The sequence below is a fragment of the Sciurus carolinensis genome, chromosome 15 (genome assembly GCF_902686445.1).
Source record: "Sciurus carolinensis chromosome 15, mSciCar1.2, whole genome shotgun sequence".
In the NCBI taxonomy this organism is placed as follows: Eukaryota; Metazoa; Chordata; class Mammalia; order Rodentia; family Sciuridae; genus Sciurus; species Sciurus carolinensis.
Genome location: NC_062227.1, coordinates 61,262,054 through 61,282,836, shown reverse-complemented (window position 1 = coordinate 61,282,836; position 20,783 = coordinate 61,262,054). Strand labels below are relative to the sequence as shown.

Genomic DNA, 20,783 nt, shown 5'->3' with positions numbered 1-20,783 from the left:
AAAGGAAATTTTACATTTACATATGGCCCCAAGCTCATGTTTAAATTAAAAACAAAAGGATAGCATATAACTTTATGCATTTCAAAGAGTATTACTTTACTAGACATTAATATTTTTCCTTGATCACTGACCTTCATCAATGTTTCTCAAATATTTTACATCTAATTAAGAAAAACATTTCCCATTGTGATCTAATACAACATACCTATAAATGCACATACAAACATACATGTATGTGGGCATATATGTGTGTACACACACACACACACACACACACACACACACAAAAATTTAAACAAAAGTTTCCAAACAATGCTTATCCATTATTCTTTCCATTTTTAAATGTCAGTTCCAGCCCACTATATGTATTTAATGACTACTACATTCAACCTGTAGTTTGTCTGGATTCCTTTAAATAGAAGAGAGGATGAGTTGTTATTCTGCTTCTTCAAATTGATAGAGAAAGGAAACATTATGAAAAAGAACTATAAAAAAACCAGTTGAACAAAAAAAAAAAAACTTTAAATTTCCTCCTTTAACTTGTCTGAAGCTCACTGATCAGCATGGATAAAAACATTGCCTCTAGAAAGTCTCACGTAAGATGCAGGTTTTTAGCTGGTGATAATAATCACCAAGTCAAAAGCACTCATTGACACCATTAGCAACAGAGAGAGTTGTGCCATTAAAGAGTGAGAGAAGATGTGAGTCAAGTTTATGAGAGAAAAGGTACAGCAGGAAATATTCAGAGCAGATGTTACCTTTTGAAGAGGGTCTCTGAGGAGACCTGTCTAAAAAAGGATTCTTTCCTGAGCTCTGCATAAGAGTCTTGAGGGGAACCTAACCTCAGGAAATGAATCCCCATCTTACCATTTTAGAGTTGGTGCTGATCTTACCCGCAGACAAATCATTCCATGCTCCTTCTTCATGCATTTCAAATGCTGAGTTGTCCATTGGCAAAAGGCAGAAAGCAGTTCACTGAAAAAGAAAGGAAGAAGGGAGAAAAGGATGACTTCAGCAAACTAGGAAACTCCTAGGAGAAGTATGAGAATTCCTAAGTAGGGGACTACTTATATATAACTGACAGTTAAGGAAATGAAATAAGGAAGCAGTAACTCAAATTATAACTGGCTGAAAAATAAAAACCCTTGAAAGAATTGCCAAACAAGAGACCAATAAAATACTTCCCAATCCTTTGCCCACTGATGACACATACACAGGTAATGACATCTGTGATAACAATGTCAGCCTAGGTTTCAACGAGGCTTCAGGTAAATCTACACTTGAGTGACGGAGAGTTAAACTTTGGGCTTCCTACTAAATTTTATCAAATTTAAGATGCAGAAATTCCCACATTTTGATATCTGAAAATGGGATGGGTTTCAAAATGAATGATCTTTTAAAGTCATTGAAATACACAATAAGTCTTCAAAGCAAGTTTTATACAATTTTTTTTTGTTTTGCTACTCTTTTTTTAAATATTTTTAGTTGTAGATGGACACAATACCTTTATTTTATTTATTTATATGTGGTGTTGAGGATCAAACCCAGTGTCCCACATGTGCTAGGCAAGTGCTCTACCACAGAGCTACAACCCCAGCGGTTGCTTCTCTTTCTTGGAAATGTGAAAACACCACCCTCTGACACCATCATTATTTGGGGATACTTAGCATTTATTTAAACGGCAGGACCAGCTAATCATCAACCAAACTAAAACTCCCACATGCACTGAATCAAACAACACTGCAGCTGGATAAGGACACTTTGATCTTTACAGATAAGAAAGCCCAAAGAGGCTCAACATATTTCCCAGGGTAACAGAATAAGTTACTGGCAGAACCAAAACAAAAGGCCAGTTCTCCCACTGTCAGTCAGAGCTTTTCCTACAACTTCTATTTGCAGCAGGAGGATTTTATGTCTTTGATACACATATAAATAGTTCAAGGTGAATTCAGCAGGACCACAGAATGCAGGAATATTTTTAAAATGACTTTAGGGTGAGTAAATAGCATTCCATGGTGTGGTGCAGAGACCCCCCACTCCAATAGTGGGTATGTTAGCCACTCACATCACCCAGAAACGGATTTGGCCCTGTTAAACCAGAAATGCATAGGAGAATGGGAAGAAAAGAGGTAGAATTTTAAACTAAACCAGATTCTATAAATAGAAGTCAAGCTAGTGACTCCATTCAGATTTCTTTGTATAATACCTAGATACACATCTAATAATCACTTTTTTTTTTTTTTTTTTTTTTTTTTGGTACTAGGGATTGAACCCAGGGCCATTAATCCACTGAGCTACATTCCTACCCCTTTTTTATTTTTAATTTTCTTAACCACATGAATCATATTTCCTGATTTTCTAACATTGAACTCAATCTGCCACTGTGTACATGTTTTGCATGGAAAATTCCAGGCTCCCCAGGTAGACTGTACATGTGACAACAGTTTCTTCTTTCTTCATTTACTCCAAAGTCATTTATTTGTACAGAGTGGATCATCCACACACACCATGGACAAGGACAGATGAGAAGAGGGGTGATAATCAGAGGCCTAGTCCCAGTCACATGCCTCCACTTGCAGCATAATCCACCCCCTGCCATGTATACACTGGGAGCTTAGGCTCCTCTGTGTTTGATCCTCATTTTCCAAGATCCAGAGAGGGACTCACATCCCATTGGTACAGAATCCATAACTGGTTCTCAGTCTTGGCCTTCTGTGATATTCACTATTTCTGTCAGCATCATCCTTATCTTCCTATATGTGGCTACATCTCTCAAAGTTGCTTCATGTAGCCATGAAAAATTGATCAACATTTCAAAAGTTCAGGGGATGCTCAGTTCAGGTCCACTCTGTCTTTGCAGTTGTCTGGAAAGCCTATTTCACTCCTTTATCTGCACAACACACAAAGCTAAGGTCAGGATGCCCAAGAGGTGTTATGGGGTGTCCACTTTCTTTGGGGTTCCCCCATGCCCATAAAGATTGGATGTGGGGCAAAGTGTCAAATACAACAGACACTGCAGGGAAAGGCCCAGTAATCTAACAATCATGGGCGGCTTCTGTGATTAATTTTATTTCCAATCATCTTTTAGAAGAACTACCTCCATTCCACTTAGCTTTTAAGCCCTTGAGGCCTTTCTCTGTTTTTGTCACACTCACAAGAGTGAAAACTAGCATCACTGACCTGGAGAATAGGGATTGGGCCTGTTTGCAGATGTTTCAGTAAGCCCTTGACAGCTGGTCATTTTGGTGCTGTTGCAAAATGGCTGGCTCCCTGTGTAACAGTTCCTCTGTGAGTGCAATGCATAGACCCATCCTTCCTGAATATTACCTAAGACAAGACTTGTCTAACTCCAAGCCATAGCTACAAACTGCCTGATGCTCTACGGTCACAGAACAAAATCTGCAGAAGAGGTTTTAGACCCAGGCATTTCCTCTTCCCTCTCTTGCCCTTCTTCTATCTTGCCACATTTCCTCATAATCTATGGAGGTACTTTGTTTCCCTCATTAGATGTGATGGAGTCTCTGTAAAGATGGAGTTCCCTGGGTCTGGACCACTATCCTGCCAGGGCTGTCTATGCCCAAGCATTGACAATGTGGACAGTAAGTGAACAGCAGAGCCTCTACAGGAGAAAGACACAGAGACACAGAGAAAAGACAGAGCTCCACTCGTTTCTGATAAGAAATGCTTCTCTTTCATTCACCAGAAACTTTTAAGACTTGCTCATAGAATTCATTCCTGTCCCCGGGGTCCTCTGTCTCTGAGAGAGCCCATCCTACAGGTATCATGGTTAGGTGACTTCTCAGAGGTCATCAGCAGTTGCTTCTCTGGCTGAAAGTGCCTCTTAGTCTTGCTCACTCTCTGAGTAACTTAAAGTCATGTATAATTTTTATGCCAATACTTGAACTGTTGAGAAAAGTATAAGGAATATTTTTTCTGTTTTCTTTTATTCTTCTAAATTTAGGTCATAAATTATCAGCCAGTAGGATGGAGCATACATCAGAGGATGTTTGTGGTCCTTCCTGCTGGCTTGCACACAGCTTCATCATCCCAAAAAGGACATATCAGAGGCTACACCAGCTCCCTTTCCCTCTGTAGTGACCACAGGGCCACATCCTAGCCCTTTTTTATATTTTATTTAGACAAGGTCTCACTGAGTTGTTTAGGGTCTAAGTTGCTAAAGCTGGCTTTGAACTTGTGATCTTTCTGTCTCAGCCTCCCAAGTCACTGGGATCACAGGTGTGAACCACTGCCCCTGGCTCTAATAATCACATCTAAACAAGAATCATACTACTTCATATTGTGGCCAAAGATAGACATGCACTCATAACTGGGAAAGAACAATTGCTAAATACATGCCTAATGCTTCTATTTTAACTTCAATATAGACCACCACCAAATATTTCTTGAGGTTCATTTATGCTGTCAAGGTAAGCATAATGAGGGATACAAACATTTTTAATCACCAGTGTCTAAGCTCATGCCCTAAATATTTAACAACCTGCGGAGCATAGCACTGATGAATCAGAACAGAAGTAGTTGGTTGGTGCAGTCACACCAGTGGGAGTGGGTACTGGATGTATATCAGTCCTACCGACAGCTACCAACAAGTACAAGTTTATAATGGAGTGGCTTAGTGCCAGACCACCATGGTTCAAATCTTGATTTCACTATTTACTAGCTAAATGACCAGGGGCAGGTGGTTAAACCTCCCTGTGTCTCAAATTCTTCATCTATACAATGGTGCAACAATACTGGTTTGAGAGGATTAAATTCATTAGTATTCGTAAAGCTCTTAACACAGGGCCTGCACAATAGTAGATGTCCAATAAATATCAGCCTTGCTCCACAAGCAGACTTACTATTTTAATAATAGATATATTTTAATATGGTATAAGAACACTTTGAATTAATAAAATGAATTACTTCTAGAAATTTAAAGTACTACAACCTCACTTATTATATTGAATGATTGGTAGTACTATACTTATACTACAAATCTGAAAATTAGAGCAGAAACATCTTTTTATGTTAATTCAAAAGTGAATTATAGCTAAATGTCAGGTTTTCTTATAGTCATCTCAGGGAGCTTCCTATCACTACAAAGCTGTGGCAGGATAACTGTTATCATTTAACCCCTTCACCATTTTCTAAACCACTACTCACCATTCAGTATCATTAAAACCATGGCCACTTTAATTTCTATAATGGATGATGCAGGAAAGAGGAAAAGAATTATTGATATCTACATAACTATCATATATACCATAAATCTATTTTTAGTGAAAGAACAAAATTATCATTAGAACATCACAAAAACAATTGCTGTAGGCAAAATTCTTTAATGGGTGCTAGGAATGCTGGTTAAAAAATTAAGCTGAAAGCAGAATATTTGCATACTCTTAAAGTAGCTCTCTCAAATGTTTGATAATTATAAAAGGAAAATAATAATTTTATAAGAGAGTCTTGGAAGACATCACCTTTTCAAGTGATCAGTATTAACTTATTAAACCTAGACATTACACACCCTTGATATAATGCATGAGAAGAACAGACTACCTCCAGTCTATGGTAGCCTTCCCAGTAAGGCATAACTTCAACCTAATCTTGAAAAAACAGCAAAATAATAATTTTACAAAATTAATAATTCTTCAAAGTAGCAGCAACAAAAAGAGCAATCAACAGAGTGAAGAAACCACCAACAGAAAGGGAGAAAATATTTGTAGACTATTCTTTCAGTAAGAGATTAAGAACCAGAATATATAAGGAACTCAAACAACCTGACAGCAAAAAGTAAATGAATATCCTGATGAAAAAATGGGGAAATAATAAACACTTCTTAAAAGAATATACACAAAGGGGCAACAAGTACATGAAAAAATGCTCAGCATCACTTATCAAAGAAATACAAATCAAACCCACACAATGACATATCCTCTTAGCCCAGTTAATATGGCTACTATAAAAAACAAAATAATAATAGTACATGCTGGCAACAATGAAGAGCAAGAGGAATTGTTACCTGCTTTTTTTGATAATGTAAATTAGTACAGTCATTATGGAAAATAGCATGGTGCTTCCTTGAAAAGCTAAAAATAGAACTGCTATACAATCCAGCAATCCCATTTCTGGTTACATAGCCAAAGGAAACGAAATCAGTATGTTGAAAAACTATCTACACGCCCATGTTTATTAAAACGCTATTTACAATAGCCTAGATAAGGAAGCAATGTGGATATCCATCAACAGATCAATGGGTAAGTAAAAGGTACTAAATATACACAATGGAATATTCTTTGACTATAAAAAAGGAATGAAATTCTATCATTTGCAGCAACATGACAGGAACTAGAAGATATTATATTAAATGAAGAAAATTAGGCAGAGAAAGACAATACTGCATGTTCCTTACTTACATGTGGAGACTAAAAAGTTGATCTCACAAAAGCAGAGAATAGCTTCTGATGTTCTATATCACAGTAGGATAACTATGGTTGACAATAATAAATTGAATATTTTTAAAGAACTAGTAGTGAGGATTTTAAATGTTCCCAGCAAAGAAATGATTAATGTCTGAAGTGACAGATAAAACAATCGCCCTGATTTAAACATTACACATTGCATAGCTGTAGTGAAATATCAAACTGTATACCATAAATATGTACAATTGCATGTGTCAATTGAAAATAAAAATATATTTAAAGAAAGGCAATGAAGTCATAAAGGTGGAAAAAGATATTGTTACAGATTACGGTGACTAAAGAAAAGTGACAATTAAATAGATTGGATCCTTCAACAGAAAAATTACATTACAGGAAAAACAAGTGAAATTTGAGTAAAGTCTATAATTTGGTTAACAGTTTTTGTGCCAGAATAATTGCAAACCATACTTTGTAATTATGTGGGAACTAGCATATGGAAAAGCTGAGAGAAAAATATTCAGGGAATATCTTTGCAAACCTGAAATCTAAAATTACCTCCGAAAAAGGAAGTAGAGGAGGAGGCAGGAGGATCACAAGTTCAAGGCCAGCCTTAGTAACTTGATGAAGCACTGTCTCAAAAATAAAAAGGTCTGGGGATGTAGCTCAGTGGTAGAGTGCCCCTGGGTTCACTTCCTAGCCTGGGGGGAAAAAAAAGGTAAAAAGAAAGGGAGAGGGAAAGGAGGAGGAAGGAAAATCAATTAAAAAAATCTATTCTTTTTTCCGAGGTACACAACATCCTTTAAATTTAGCAGTTCTCATTAAATTAACCTTTATTCAAAAGAATATGAGGAGAAAGAAGTGAATGTGCCATTTTCAAGTTAAGATCTAAAAGAAAAAAAAAGAAAGAAAAAAAGGAAGGGGAAGGCAAACCCCCTTACATTCTCACCAGCCAGTTGGGTACTATGATACCCTGCGGGGTGGAGGGAGAGTGGCGGAGCCACTGGTGGAAGGAGCATAGGTCTCTCGTTTGCTGTGTGAAGGAAACCCACCTTCCAAAGAAGAACACCCGTTTCAAACTCCCGCATACACAAGCACTAACGTTTTGACACACTGCACCATTATACTTTGGGGCAATCTATTTTTTACCCTATACTAAAACTAAAACATATTTATAACATTTCTATCCCTTATTTCCCACTAGGATATGCTGAAACTTTATTCCTTGAAATGTTTATCTCTATCACAAGGGCTAGGAGCATACTAATAATAAATGTGGCAAATACAAGAGTCATTGACTACAGTATCTATCAAAGGGATAAACTGAATAGATAACTCTTCATCTCGTGACTTGAGTTCATTTGGCCAGAAGACATACAATCACCAAAGAATAATGTTTTCCTCAGAAAACTGAGCCAAGTAGATCCTTCTATTATGCATGCCATGCTGGTAGAGGAGAAAAAGCAGTGATAGAAAATTCCACTAAGAAACTGCTCCCATCTCTCAATTATCTACCTTGCTAAATTTAAGATATTCAGGAAATACAAACATTTTCATCTCCCAATGACCAGGCTTACACCTCAAATATTTAACAAGTGACAGGACACAGGCACTGACCAATCAGAACCCAAGTAATTAGTTGGTGTGGCCACACCCATGTGTACTAGATGAACATCAGATCTGTCAATGGCTACAATCAGAGCACACGTATATAGTGAAGTGGTTAAGAGAACAAACTGTGCAGCAATTTCTCAGGAAAACAAATTGTTGGCAATTATGCAGGTGGAAAGGCTGATAAGGCAATGTTGTATTATTTTTTGGAACTCCTTTGAAATGTCTACTAGTAATAGGATTTATCAACGTTCTCCTTATGTAAATGTTATTTATTGCTCAACTCTCAGAAGAGCACTAGATATCAGGAACGGATGACAAGGTTGAGAATCACTAAGTCATAAAAGACATAGCCCCTTACCTCAAAGATTTTACAATGCAATGATTCATTTCAACTAACACACACAAGGAAAATTGAATGTAAAAAAAATTGTGTTTTATGGTACCCTGATAAGACGGGGAAATCACCTCACTGACCCCACAGATAATGCATACATTGCAATTCTAGATCTTTGTGGGTAAAGGGTCAATATATATCCCCAATGTTCCCACACCCACCGTTACTCACTCTAGAACCACCCTTGTTTTTAGGAAGAACCCAAAGTATACTGGCATTGGATGGAAATGAACTTCCAGAAGTGTCAGGAAATTCTGGGAAGGTGCCTTGACCTTGTGACAGTAGGGAAATAAAACTATTCTATTCATTTGGCTCTACTCCACATAGCAATACAATTTTGAATTAGTTTCTTAACCATGCTAAAGTGTTTATGTGTACAAAATGAAAACTAGAATAAGTGACCTTTCTATGGTTTGGATATGGGCTGTTCCCCAAGGTTCGTGTGCTGGAAGCTTGTTTTCCAGTGTGGCAGTGCTGAGGCATCAGAGCCTTTAAGAAGTGGGGTCTAGGCTGAGGATTAGCTCACAGGTACAGCACTTGCCTAGCATGTACAAGGTCCTGGGTTCAATCCTGAGCACCACCAAAAATAAAGGGGGATCCCTAATGGAAAGTAATTAGGGCAATGGAACTCCACCCTCACAAATGGATGAATGTTATCTCAGGGAAGCTCAAGTCTCCAATGATTGGATTCGTTCTTTTGGAAATCAGTTGTTATAAAGAAGTTCAACTGTCTTGGCTTGTTTTCTTGAACATGTGCCCTTTCTGCACATAGCCAGTTCCTTTCCAATTCTTTATCATGTTGTGAAAACCCAGAGGGGTTCTTGCCAGGACACTGGCACCACACTGTTTGAACCTTCCGCTCACCAAAATCATAACTTTCCTTATAAAGTTCCCAGTCTCCAGTATTCTGTTATGGCAAAACAAAGGAGACTAAGACAGACCCTTGACTGTCTATCACTTGAGTTGGTGATATAATTATTTTGAGAAATTGTATCAAACTCCTAGCTCTCCAACACTACCAATCTTTCAAGATTCCATTAGATATAATAATAAAAACATAATAATGAAGACATTCAGCATTCCAACTATTTGGTTCCCCCAAATAAATGCTTCATATGTAATTTTTAAATGCCAATCTACCAACATATTGTAAGAGAAGTAAGACATAAGGAAGGTTGCTGAGTAACTCCATGAAAAACAAAATTAGCTAAATCCAAAGTCAGTAAACTTTTATTATAATTCATAATTCATGTGTATTTGCTCAACAAATATAGATTGAATGCCTACTATGTGCCAGGCATGGTTATAGGTGCTTGGGTTTTATTAGTAGACATAATAGACAAAAATTCTCTGCCCACATAAAGTTTACGCCCAAGCAGAAGAGTCAGATGGATAGATGGATGGATGGGCAGCTAGATAAAATAAAATGATAACCTTCACACTGTGTTAGAAGGTGTTAAAGTGCTTTGAGGAAAAAAAAATCAAGGGGAGGGCATTAGTGCATGATGTCATAGGAAGCTACTGTAATAAGGTGATCAGATGTGTCTTGTCAGGGGTTTAGTAAAATTACATAGAAAAGAGAGTTCTGTGCTTGTCTCAGCTTTGTGCCCCAAGGTAAAGAATATATACTCTGATGTCTAAGTGTCTTTCTTACTCTTCAGGTAAACAGGTAAAGTTATAAGCCCAAGCCCTTGCCAACAACCTCTGAAGGTTGTGGTAAAAATTCAAAGAAATACATGAGACAGTGTTTTAGAAAACCTTTAACTCTCCATAAAATTGAAGGGATTAGTAGATGCCTAGTCTTCCTCCCTTTGGAGGGAAAATAAATATCCATCCAAATTTTTCACACTCCCAACAATTTTTTAATATACAAAAACAAAAAACCTCTGTATTAAGAATTAAGTTACAAAGTAAACACTATGCACAGTTCTAAGAAAGAAGCAACCAAGTAAATCACTAAATGCAAGGATAGATCCACGGACACACTTCATCAAATAACATTACAGCAAACAAATTGATCAACTGATACATATAAAGTACTCGCTCTGTTCAAACAGTGTGTTAAGAAGCTGAGAAGAAAATCAGAAAACAAAACATGATCTCTCCCTCAAGAAACACACAAAATTTTCACTTTCATAGCAGCTAACCAGGGGAATAAACATGCCCCCAAAACCTCTGTACTTTTCCAATGCCTTGCTCACTAATGACCCAAGGACATAATGTAAGACTGTGGGTAAGGAATGCGACATCTCTGATGCAATCATACAAGTTTGAGAGAACTTGTTTTGAACAATATCAGTACATATTTGCTGGCAAACCCTGACGTAGTAACTGCTAGTCACCACAGTTGTCGATTCTCACCTCGATGAATGCAGACTGTCAATGATTTTTTAAAATTTTTGTGTTGGTTTTGCTTTTTGTAAATTAACAAATCTTTGGAAGAAAAAGAAATTATTTCTTAAAATTTTATCAACAGATACTTTTCCAAAGAAGAAAGTACAAATGACCAACAATTATATGAAAAAAATGTATGACATCTTTAGCCACCAGAGAAATGCAAATCAAATCTACACAGAAATTCCATCTCACTTCAGTTAGAATGGGAAGCATCAAGAATATAAGTAACAGGGATGGGGGTTGTAGCTCAGTGTTAGAGCACTTCCCTAGCACATGAGAGGCACTGAGTTAGACCTTCAGCACCACATAAAAATAAATAATTAAAATAAAGGTATTGTGTCCATCTACAACTAAAAATAATGTTAAAAAAATACAAATAACAATAAATGCTAGTGAAGATGGGTGGGGTCTCTTATACCCTGTTGGTGGGAATGCAAATTAGTATAGTCACTATGGAAATCAGGATGGAAGTTCAGCAAAAGGCTAAAAATAGAACTACCATATGACCCAACTATACCACTCCTTGGTATTTATCCAAAAGAATTAAAGTCCACATATTTTAAAGATACACATATACCCATACTTATCACAGCACAATTCATGATAGCCAAGTTATGGAATCAGACTAGATGTCTGTCAACAGATGGATAAAGAAAATGTCAGATTCAGAGAACTAAGATTCATGTGTTTTCTCTCATATGTTGAAATTATATGGAAAAAAATGGGGAAAGAAAAAAAAAGATGAAATTAGGAGGGAGACCAGTAGGATACAGGAAGGGGAAGGAAGAGGAGAAGGAAGGTATTGGGGAATTGATCAAATTATGTTTTCATATATGCACAAATATGCCACAATCAAACCTACCATTTTGTATCATCCATATGTACCAATGGAGGGGAAAAAAACCTAACTACAAAATAGTTGATGGACAATGTCTTTGGAGAAGGAACTTGATTAAAGTGGGAATATGTAAGTTGTCAGAAAGAAAATGGAGCCACTTGTGTCAAATCTCAACAAAAATGAAGTCAGGAACTTATGAAGGAATCTCATCACATTATGCCTGATATAAACACTATCACAAGACTACCAGGACCTGGACCTTGTACAAAGGTTACCACAACTTACACAAAAATATATTTCTACAAGGTAGTTGCTCAGCAAACGCCTTCCCAAATTTGAACTGATACCTATTTGTTATTTTTCTATGTAGGAAAGGATTATCATTTGGAAATGACAAGTGCAGTAATTCTCATTTTGCCTTTAAAAATTTAATGTTGCCTCAATTTCCTTGAATAAGCCCATAGTTTGCTATGTCAGATCTATTCCTGTTTCAATGCTGTGCTACTCCTGAATAAACTCATCTTTTGCAGGGGGCAATTTTCAGTGGCTACAATTCTATCTCCTAAGTGGACCCCTTAATGCTTCCAAATACAGCAAGTTTCTTCTAAACATGGTTCACTGTTTTTTACTACCCACCTGCCAAATGTCATTTTCTTGCTCCTATCTTTCAAAACTAATACACTCAGATTAGGTACTCAGAACATCCTGTTATGTTACATTTGAAGACCTTGTTTAAAAATTTGTAAAAAATTATTTAACACTGCCACTGTCTGGTTACAAATTGCACAGAATGGAGACATCATCATTGAAGCTTAGTATCAGGACTGGCATTTAGTAGGTTTAAATGAATAATTGATTCTTACATTATCTTTACAATATAATACAACTACATCTCTTTCCCCCAAGCCACTACCAACTACAACAATGCAGTCAGTTCTCATCATTCTCCCCTTATCTTACCCTTCTAGGGTGCTGATAACATAGGAGAAAATGTGGTGAGACCATATGTCTTTTTTTTTTTTAATGTATGGTATAGGAATATGTGATGTGCTAAATAAAAAACATCAATGTGAATTCATGTCAACATTTTTCAGTGGACACCACTAAACAATGCACTGTAGTAGCTATACCTCTGCCCTCCTAGGAGACCGTGTCTATGTCATACAGCAAGACAATATCAGGAGAGTCTGAAGTATCCTCTTGCTCCTCCTGTTGCCAGAGAGCAAGAATGTTTTCAATAATATCAACACAGGGTTGGGGGTATGGCTTGGTGGTAGAGTGATTGCCTGGCATGCATGAAGCCCTGGATTCAATCACCAGTACCAGGGGAAAAAAGAAAAAGAATGTAACATAAAGGAAGATCTTAAGAGCTCCAAAACCAGATTGGACAAACCAGATTGTGACAATTTGAGCTTCAAATAACAGTTATATTGTGGTTAATTGAAATATATTGAATCTATAAAAGGTCTTAAATTCATAGTGATACTCTAAGGATAAAAATTATTATAAACTATTGATAAAGGCAGTTGCAATATAAAAATATACATAGAATCCATGCTATAGTCCAATAAGCAGAACTTTAATATGTAAGAAAGTTTTTATTCATGATAAATGTATTTATAAATTTTACATACTTAATTTTATGTAGGCACAACACTAAACATAGGGAAGGGAATGGCGAGCGATCTGAGAAATCCTGGGGAAAGCAGATACTGAACCCAAACCGGAAGGACTGAGGATCACCAGTGGTCACATACAGCTGGAGGAAAAGAGATCTGACAGTTTATTAGCATCCATGCTCATGCTGCCAATTTGTAAGCATAGCACTACAATCCATAGTGTGCTGAGCGGTGATGCAAAGTCAAGAAAGTACCACAAATGGTTTATGCTGAAACTACTCAGTGCTACCAGTGCAGGGCAGATTCATCCACAGAAAATCCTTAATTACATAATGTTCCAATAAAATTTTGTGGAAACTAAAACTTGAATTTCATATGATTTTGGTGTCATAGATATTCTTTCAATTTTATTCAACCTTTTAAAAATCACTTAGTTGGTGGACCTTATAAAAACCATCAGCAGGCTAGATTCAGCCTGCGGGCTGTAGTTTGCCCACCCCTGCTATCCAGTACAAATCTGTCTTTTCCCCATTCCCCAAATCAGGAACTACAGTCATTTAGAAAGGTGTGTGATCAAATCCCATTGATCATCATTTATTGGCTTCTTTTTCAGGCAGGGTGGCTCCTACTTTATTATAGGGATAATTATTTGTAGTAGATTGCTTAGAATATAGTTCCAGCAGAACCAGTAATTGCCACTTTTGTCTAAGTCAGTTGTTTTTGGAAAATCTCTTATTGGTGTTTTAATGTTGACCTTTACTTTGATTTTGTCAATATCAAAAGTATTTTTACTTTGCCCCCTTTCTCCGCAAGGTCAGAAAGTTTACTTTTACCTCCCAGATAGGGAGAACTGTAGAAGGAATTAGCTCATTCTTGACAAGTGAGGCCCTCTAATATCCAGGGAAGTCCCAAGAACACAGTCATAACTAAGAGTTGGAACTGTTTCATTCAAACCCGAGGTAAGGGATCCTATAGAATGCTACTTTCCACACTCAGAACTGGGCTCCAGGGCTCCAGCTCCCAGTTTTACAATTTCAGGTTCTGTCAGTTCAAAAGAGTGATAGTATCAAAGTTGGTATTTTAACCTGTTTTATGTTGAGCCTTTCTTTCATTGCCTTTCCCCAAGTTGGCTTAGAATAGATGTTGGAAAGACGATGCCACTAGTTCAGTCTTCTAACTAGTTTTAATCATGTGGACAGGGCTCTCGGCTCTCTAGGTCAAGCCTTTGTCTCACTGATAGTCAATTATTCTTTTCTACTTTCTCAAAGGCCACCCCGTTACACTGGCAAAAGCATGCCAAGGCACAAGACAAACCCTGGATCATGTGATAGTATTTGGGGAGAGACTGGCACATGTAAGTTCATGGTAGTTAGCAGTAATTCTGGGCTGAAGCATACTAAAGGGAAGAGAAGGAAATGGGCCCCAGTCATAGTACCTTAAGTCTAAAAATAAATCTGGCTTATAGAATATTGAAAGATACCCTCCAATGTTGGGGGTCGGGGGTGGTAACAGCTCCAACAGACCTATGCTTTGTTCCTACAAAATAGAGAGACATGGGCAGATGAGTAGCAACAAATAATTATAATCAGCTGAAATTCTGATATCACATGGTGGCATGACTGCTAACTGGTAACAGCTAGTGAAGAGAATTTACCATGTGGCAGGAACTGTACTAAGCAAGCTCATTATAGGCATCACCTCATTTAATGTTTTTACATCTGTGTGAGATAGAAACCATGCTAGAAATCTAGGGTCACAGTTTCAATTTGCCCCAAGTACCCCACCAAATACGAGAAAAACAGAGATAACATTTAAATTTTAAGCCTTCCTAAACAACAAAAGTCTCATAAAACTACATGTGCATGCACACGTACACACACACGTACATAATAATAACAATAGAAAATTGGGAAACTTTCGTTAATACTCATGTTTTTCTTACCTTTTTAAACCTAAGAGTAGTAGCTCTATGTCCAAGCAAGAACAAAAATAATAGGTCTGCATTATAATTTTCACTACTATCTATAGAAATTAACAGAGTATTGATGCCATGGTTATCAAGATTTATAAGGAACTGGTTGCTGAAAAGAAGTTAAACGGTTTTGGATTTTGAGAAAAAGTTCTTACGGCAAGCACAAGTCAATGACAGGACTATGAAACATTATATTCATATTAGGTTGCATAAAAATGCTGGTCTCCTTCCTTTTAGCCTACAGGTCAAAATCCAAAATTCTTAGGTGATTATACCACCCAATTCTTGGGTGGGCCCAAATCACCATCTCAGATTCATTCACTCAGAAAACATATATTTATGAAGCACTTCCCATTACTGCTAGGCAGTACTCTGTTGGGAATATAGCAGTAAATGAAACCTAGACCCTATTGTCAATATTAAGTGAAGAAAAGGAGTAATGAATCAAAGAGCAATAACAAGGGCTGGGGAGATAGCTCAGTTGGTAGAGTGCTTGCCTCACAAACACAAGGCCCTGGGTTCAATCCCCAGCACTGCAAAAAAAAAAAAAAAAAAAAAAAAAAAAAAAAGGTTTATTCAAAAAGACTCTTACAATATGGAGAACACTTTGATCTCAGAAATGTGAAGAATCTCAAAATCAAAGAGCAATAACATCAGGAGTGGTTTGTGATCAGGGCAGGCCTCTGCTGAAAGTATCCTCCAGCAAACACCTGAAGGCAGTGAATGCATGAGACATGGAATGTAAGAGGAAAGACTCTCCAGATGAAGGACAGTGCACAGCTCTGGAGGCCAGAGCCTGTTGGTACTTATATGAGAACAAGACCAATGTGGCAGAATCACAGGGTAAAGGAAATGGTGAGAAAGGTTCTAGTTTTGGGGGCAAAGGGACTGAGAGGTGGTGGCATGCCACACAGGCCTTTCTAGGATATGGTAGGAACTTCAAATTTTACTGATAGAAGGCACCAAAAATTTTTAGAAAAGTTGCATTATCATCTGACGTATCTGTACAGGAAATATTCTTGCTGGTATACAGATCAAGGAAGCAGCCTCCTATCTTTCTCCTAGTGCCTCCCTCAACTAAATATATTACTGCATTAGCAGCTAGTGAGATATGGGCCAGACATTCTTTTTCTCAATTAATCCTAAAAATGAAACTTAAGGGTACAAAAATGAGAGTGGAGTGGGGCTGTAGCTCAGTGGTAGAACATCTTCCTAGCATGTGTGAGGCCCTGAACTGGATCCCCATTGCAAGAAAAAAAAGGGGGTGGGGGGACAGGCTCAAGTAAGATCACATCACTTGTCCACAATATTAAATAGCAGAATAATAAAGAGCAGAATGATAAAAACAAACCTGCCTGATCCCAAAGCCCAGATTTCTTCCACAACACAGAATGTACCCTTCTGATTCAATTCATTCTGCATCAGAACTTTTTAGCACTCAGGTCTTTGTATTACCTTCTGGCTGTTATAAATATACCTTGATTTAGTTCCTCTGATGAAAACCTGTTCATTTATCTTGATCAACTTAAGTATCCTATACTGAGTGAGATCTTTTCTAATTTTTCTCAGGCCACTGAGTCGATCCATCTTCTGTGCTTCATTATCAGTTCCATCCTCATGTCTCTGTAGCTGCACTTACCTAGTTGTAGTGTACCTTTACCTATGCCTTCCTGCTCATTATCACCCATCCCACCCACCATCCTTCCCTACCCACCCATCCACATGCATCCAGCACAGTGATTACTAAGGAATCAGAGTTCTCACGATCTACTCTATGCATCTTGGACATCGGGTGCCACATTTAAAAGAAAAAAACCCTGAAAGCTAAAGAGCATCCAGAAACATGATACAATAATGAAGAAACAAAATTGTGTCCAAATAAATAATTTAGAAACTGGAAATATTTCACCTAAAGGATGGAACATTGCTTTTTTTTAATTTTAGGAAAACTGAAATATGTATATAAAATGGTTTTGAAAGGCAAAATTAAGAGTAGTGCGTGACAAACACAGAAAACCACATCATGGCTTAACTGAAACAAGGAAATACCTTCTAATTGCAGGGGATTTCCCCTTCCAGAAATGTTTATATAAAAGCTTTACAGCTATCTTAAGAGCAATGAAAGGAATGCTCTATAGCCCTCATATTTTGATTGAGGGTAACATTCATAAAACTCCAGAATACTTATAATAGTCCCAGATTTTTAGTTCATGAACTGTATTCTTTTAGAAAGTTATCATTGGGTTTTGGAAATACTGGTTCAGACCTTTTCATCACTCTTCAGTTTTCTAAATGAGCTAACATTTTGGCTACTTTTCCTATATGCCTGCATTTCTTGTACAAGCTCCGCAGTATGTTGCAAAACTGAGGACAGAAGTGGTCTTTTTTGAAGACATCTTTTTTGATGTTCCCTTCACCAAAACCTTTCTAGAACCTGATCAACTTCTGTATAAGTGACCAACTTATAGACCCTCAACTCCAAATTCACCCTGAAGTGGCTCTCCTGTTGCTTTCTGACAGCTGTGGTATCAGTAAGAGGTAAGGGTGTGAAGACATCTGGTAGCACTCTGCTTCAGCCATGCTCCAAGAATGTGCCACTCTCCTTAGTGACGTCATAGACCTGGCCTAGGTTGCTAATCACCTTCCTCCACCCTCCCAACAGACATCTCACACTGCAGGCCTGCCAACTCCAGCACCCCTTCAGCTGTGGTGTGGGCAAACCAGTAACCTCCACCACCCCGTGGGCTAAGCTACTCTTCCTTCAGTAAACTCTAAACCCAGAAACTGGCCCCTCTCTTCCAAGTTTGTCCTTCCTTGGGTTCTCTCCCTCAGCACTAGAGTATTACAAAGTTCCCTTAGTTTAAAATGTTTTAAATATTAAATCTCCCTTGTGGGCTAGGGATGCAGTTCAGTGATAACACTTGTCTAGCATGTAGGAGGCCCTGGGTCCAATCCCCAGAAACCACTGAACAAAACAAACTTCCCTTATTTAAAATCACGGTGTAATTGGTTTCTAGACTGAACTCAAACTGACAGTTACTAAGCCAGGCTCAGAGAAGCAACACAATGCAAAGTCTGAATATGTGTTCCCAAATCCAGGTTTTTAAGACTCAATCCCCAATGCAACAATATTGGGAGGGGGGCCTTTTGAAAGGTATTTAGTATTAATGTCCTTATAAAAGGGCTTGACTTAAGGAGTTTGGTCCCTTTTACCTTCCATCCTTCAACCACCAGAAAACAGAAATCCTTCCCAGCTCCCAAGAATGCAGCATCAAGGCACCAACCTAGAAGGGTAAAGCAGTCCTCAATGGAGAGACAGCTGAACCCACCAGCATCTCGATATTGAACTTCCAAACCCACTTGAACTGTAAGAAATTTCTGTACTTCATGATTTATCCAGTTTGGGGTATTGTATTATAGCAATAAAGATGAACTAAGAGAATCACTGAATTTTTTTTCTAGATTTAGCTCTAGATCTGTAAAATGGATTATACTCAACACTCCTAAAATCCAAAGTTTAAGGGCTCAAGAAGTCAGAAGGCTTACAGCTATATTATCCATAGTACTTACACAATTGTTGATCCTATGTGATGAACAGCAGCAGCAACATCAAAAAGGAAATGTCTTCCAAAATATGGACAATTTTATTCATTTTAAAATTATTCATGAAAATGGGTTTGCATAGTATGGGTAGAGGGAGGAATAAATAATCAGAATACAGAATGATTTTTAGGGCAATGAAAATACTACTCTCTATGTATGGTAGATATATGTCATTTGTATCTTTGCCAAAACTCACCGAATGTACACCAAGAGTGAACCCTAATATAGAATATGGACTTTGGGTGAGTATGTGACAAATGAGGTTCATCAATGGCAATGAATCTATGATGCTGGCAGTAAATGCTGAAAGAGGGAAACCTATGTGTGTGGGAGCATGGAGTTAATGGGAAAACTGTATTAACTTGCTCTAAAAGTGCTCTAAAATTGTTTTTAGTAATAAGAAAGTTATCAAAATTTTTTTTATATTAGGTAGAAGGGAGTGAAGGGGGAAGGGGTATGGGGGTAGGAATGACAATAGAGTGAAACAGACATTATTACCTCATGTACATATATGACTGCATGACTGATGCAATCCTGCAATATGTACAATCAGAAAAATGAGAGCTTACACTCCATTTATGTATGATCAAAATGTATAAATGCATTCTGTCATGTACAACTAATTAGAACAAGTACAAAAATTTTTTAAAGAATTTTTTGAATAAATGAATTTGCAGAATATAAGTAAAGGATGTGATATCTCTTATCTTGAATTTATAATTTATACAGAAAACCAAGTTTAGGATTATCAACAAATACTTAAGACCAATATACACAACAGAGTTTACTTTTTCCTGATTATTATATAGATAGAAGCTGTGCTATCATCAAAGAAATAAAACACAATCAATCAGTTAACATTTTTTGAGATATATTCTCTACTGGAGGAGTATAAGAACTATGTAAAACATCAAAGCAAGCAATATAAAAGCTAAACGAGTAAGAGGCAACCTACACAAGTTTGGAAGATGGTTAGAATGTTTGAAAAAGGAAATGTAAACCTTGGTCAGAGCTTTAACAAAAAAAGTGATAGTAAGTTTTAGATAAACAAACACACAAAAAAAAAGAATGAAAACTAAGTTGAATCCCTTTAATCTGAAAATCTTACCACTGACATGATGCTCAAAATTTTTCAGATTTGGTAGCATTTCAGATTTGGATTTTTGGATTAGGAATGCCTAACCTAAAGTCTATACAAACATTCCCCAAATCTGAAAAATGCCAAATCTGAAACTCCTGGCCCCACACATTTTGAAAAAGGGATACCCAACCTGTATTTCCAAGTATGAGAAATAATATGCAAAGGTGAGGAGACAAATAGAAAATTTGCAAGATTCTGAGTAAAGCAGTAAGGCTACAGCAAATTGTTGAAATAAATCAGTTAAGTTAGAATAGTGGTACACAATGTTGCACAAAGACAAGCAGGGAGAAATGTTTAAGGCAGGAATAGGTATTAGAAAATAAATGAACCAGTCCCAATGAAGGTAATAAAGGACTGATAAAGTAGTTACAATCTTAGAAGAAACATGTACATAGAAGAGCTTGGTCTAGAATAAGGACAACGTGGAATAAACAGGGAGAATTAAAAGCCAAGATCTTTTTGCCAAAAGAGGGGAAACAATCATAGAGAAGTGATTATGAAGAAACAAAAAAGAAAGGAATAATATGAAACAACACAGGGAAAAAAATATCTAACAATATAACTTGTTGCACAACCAGTCAAGGTTGAGGACTAGATTTACCCAATCTTATGTAACAGGTAATGCAAACCAATATATCATATAACCCAGTATGAAACATGCAATCTACACATGAAATAGCATATACAGCTATGCACATTTCAAGAACCCTCACTTGTGCTCAAAAATTATCAACTTTATTGACCTTTTGCTCCTTTTTTTCTTTTCATGCTATGTTCTTTTTGACAAGT

The 20,783-nt window shown here is 37.2% G+C and overlaps 1 protein-coding gene across 3 annotated transcripts in view; it reads right to left on the bottom strand.

Moving 5' to 3' along the window:
• Positions 1–19,326, bottom strand: part of LOC124965498 (uncharacterized) — a 34,748-nt gene extending 15,422 nt beyond the window's left edge. The window contains exons 1-2 of one of the 3 annotated variants that reach the window (XM_047526478.1): positions 18,464–19,326; positions 894–975 (exon numbers count right to left, since the gene is read on the bottom strand). In XM_047526478.1, the coding sequence (XP_047382434.1) occupies positions 894–975; positions 18,464–18,522 (141 nt within the window). In that variant the 5' untranslated portion in view covers positions 18,523–19,326. Of the gene's footprint in view, positions 1–867; positions 976–6,974; positions 7,028–18,463 lie in introns of those variants that run through there. The other 2 variants (XM_047526480.1, XM_047526479.1) reach the window with 2 other exon arrangements.
• Between the last annotated feature and the right edge of the window lie 1,457 nt (positions 19,327–20,783).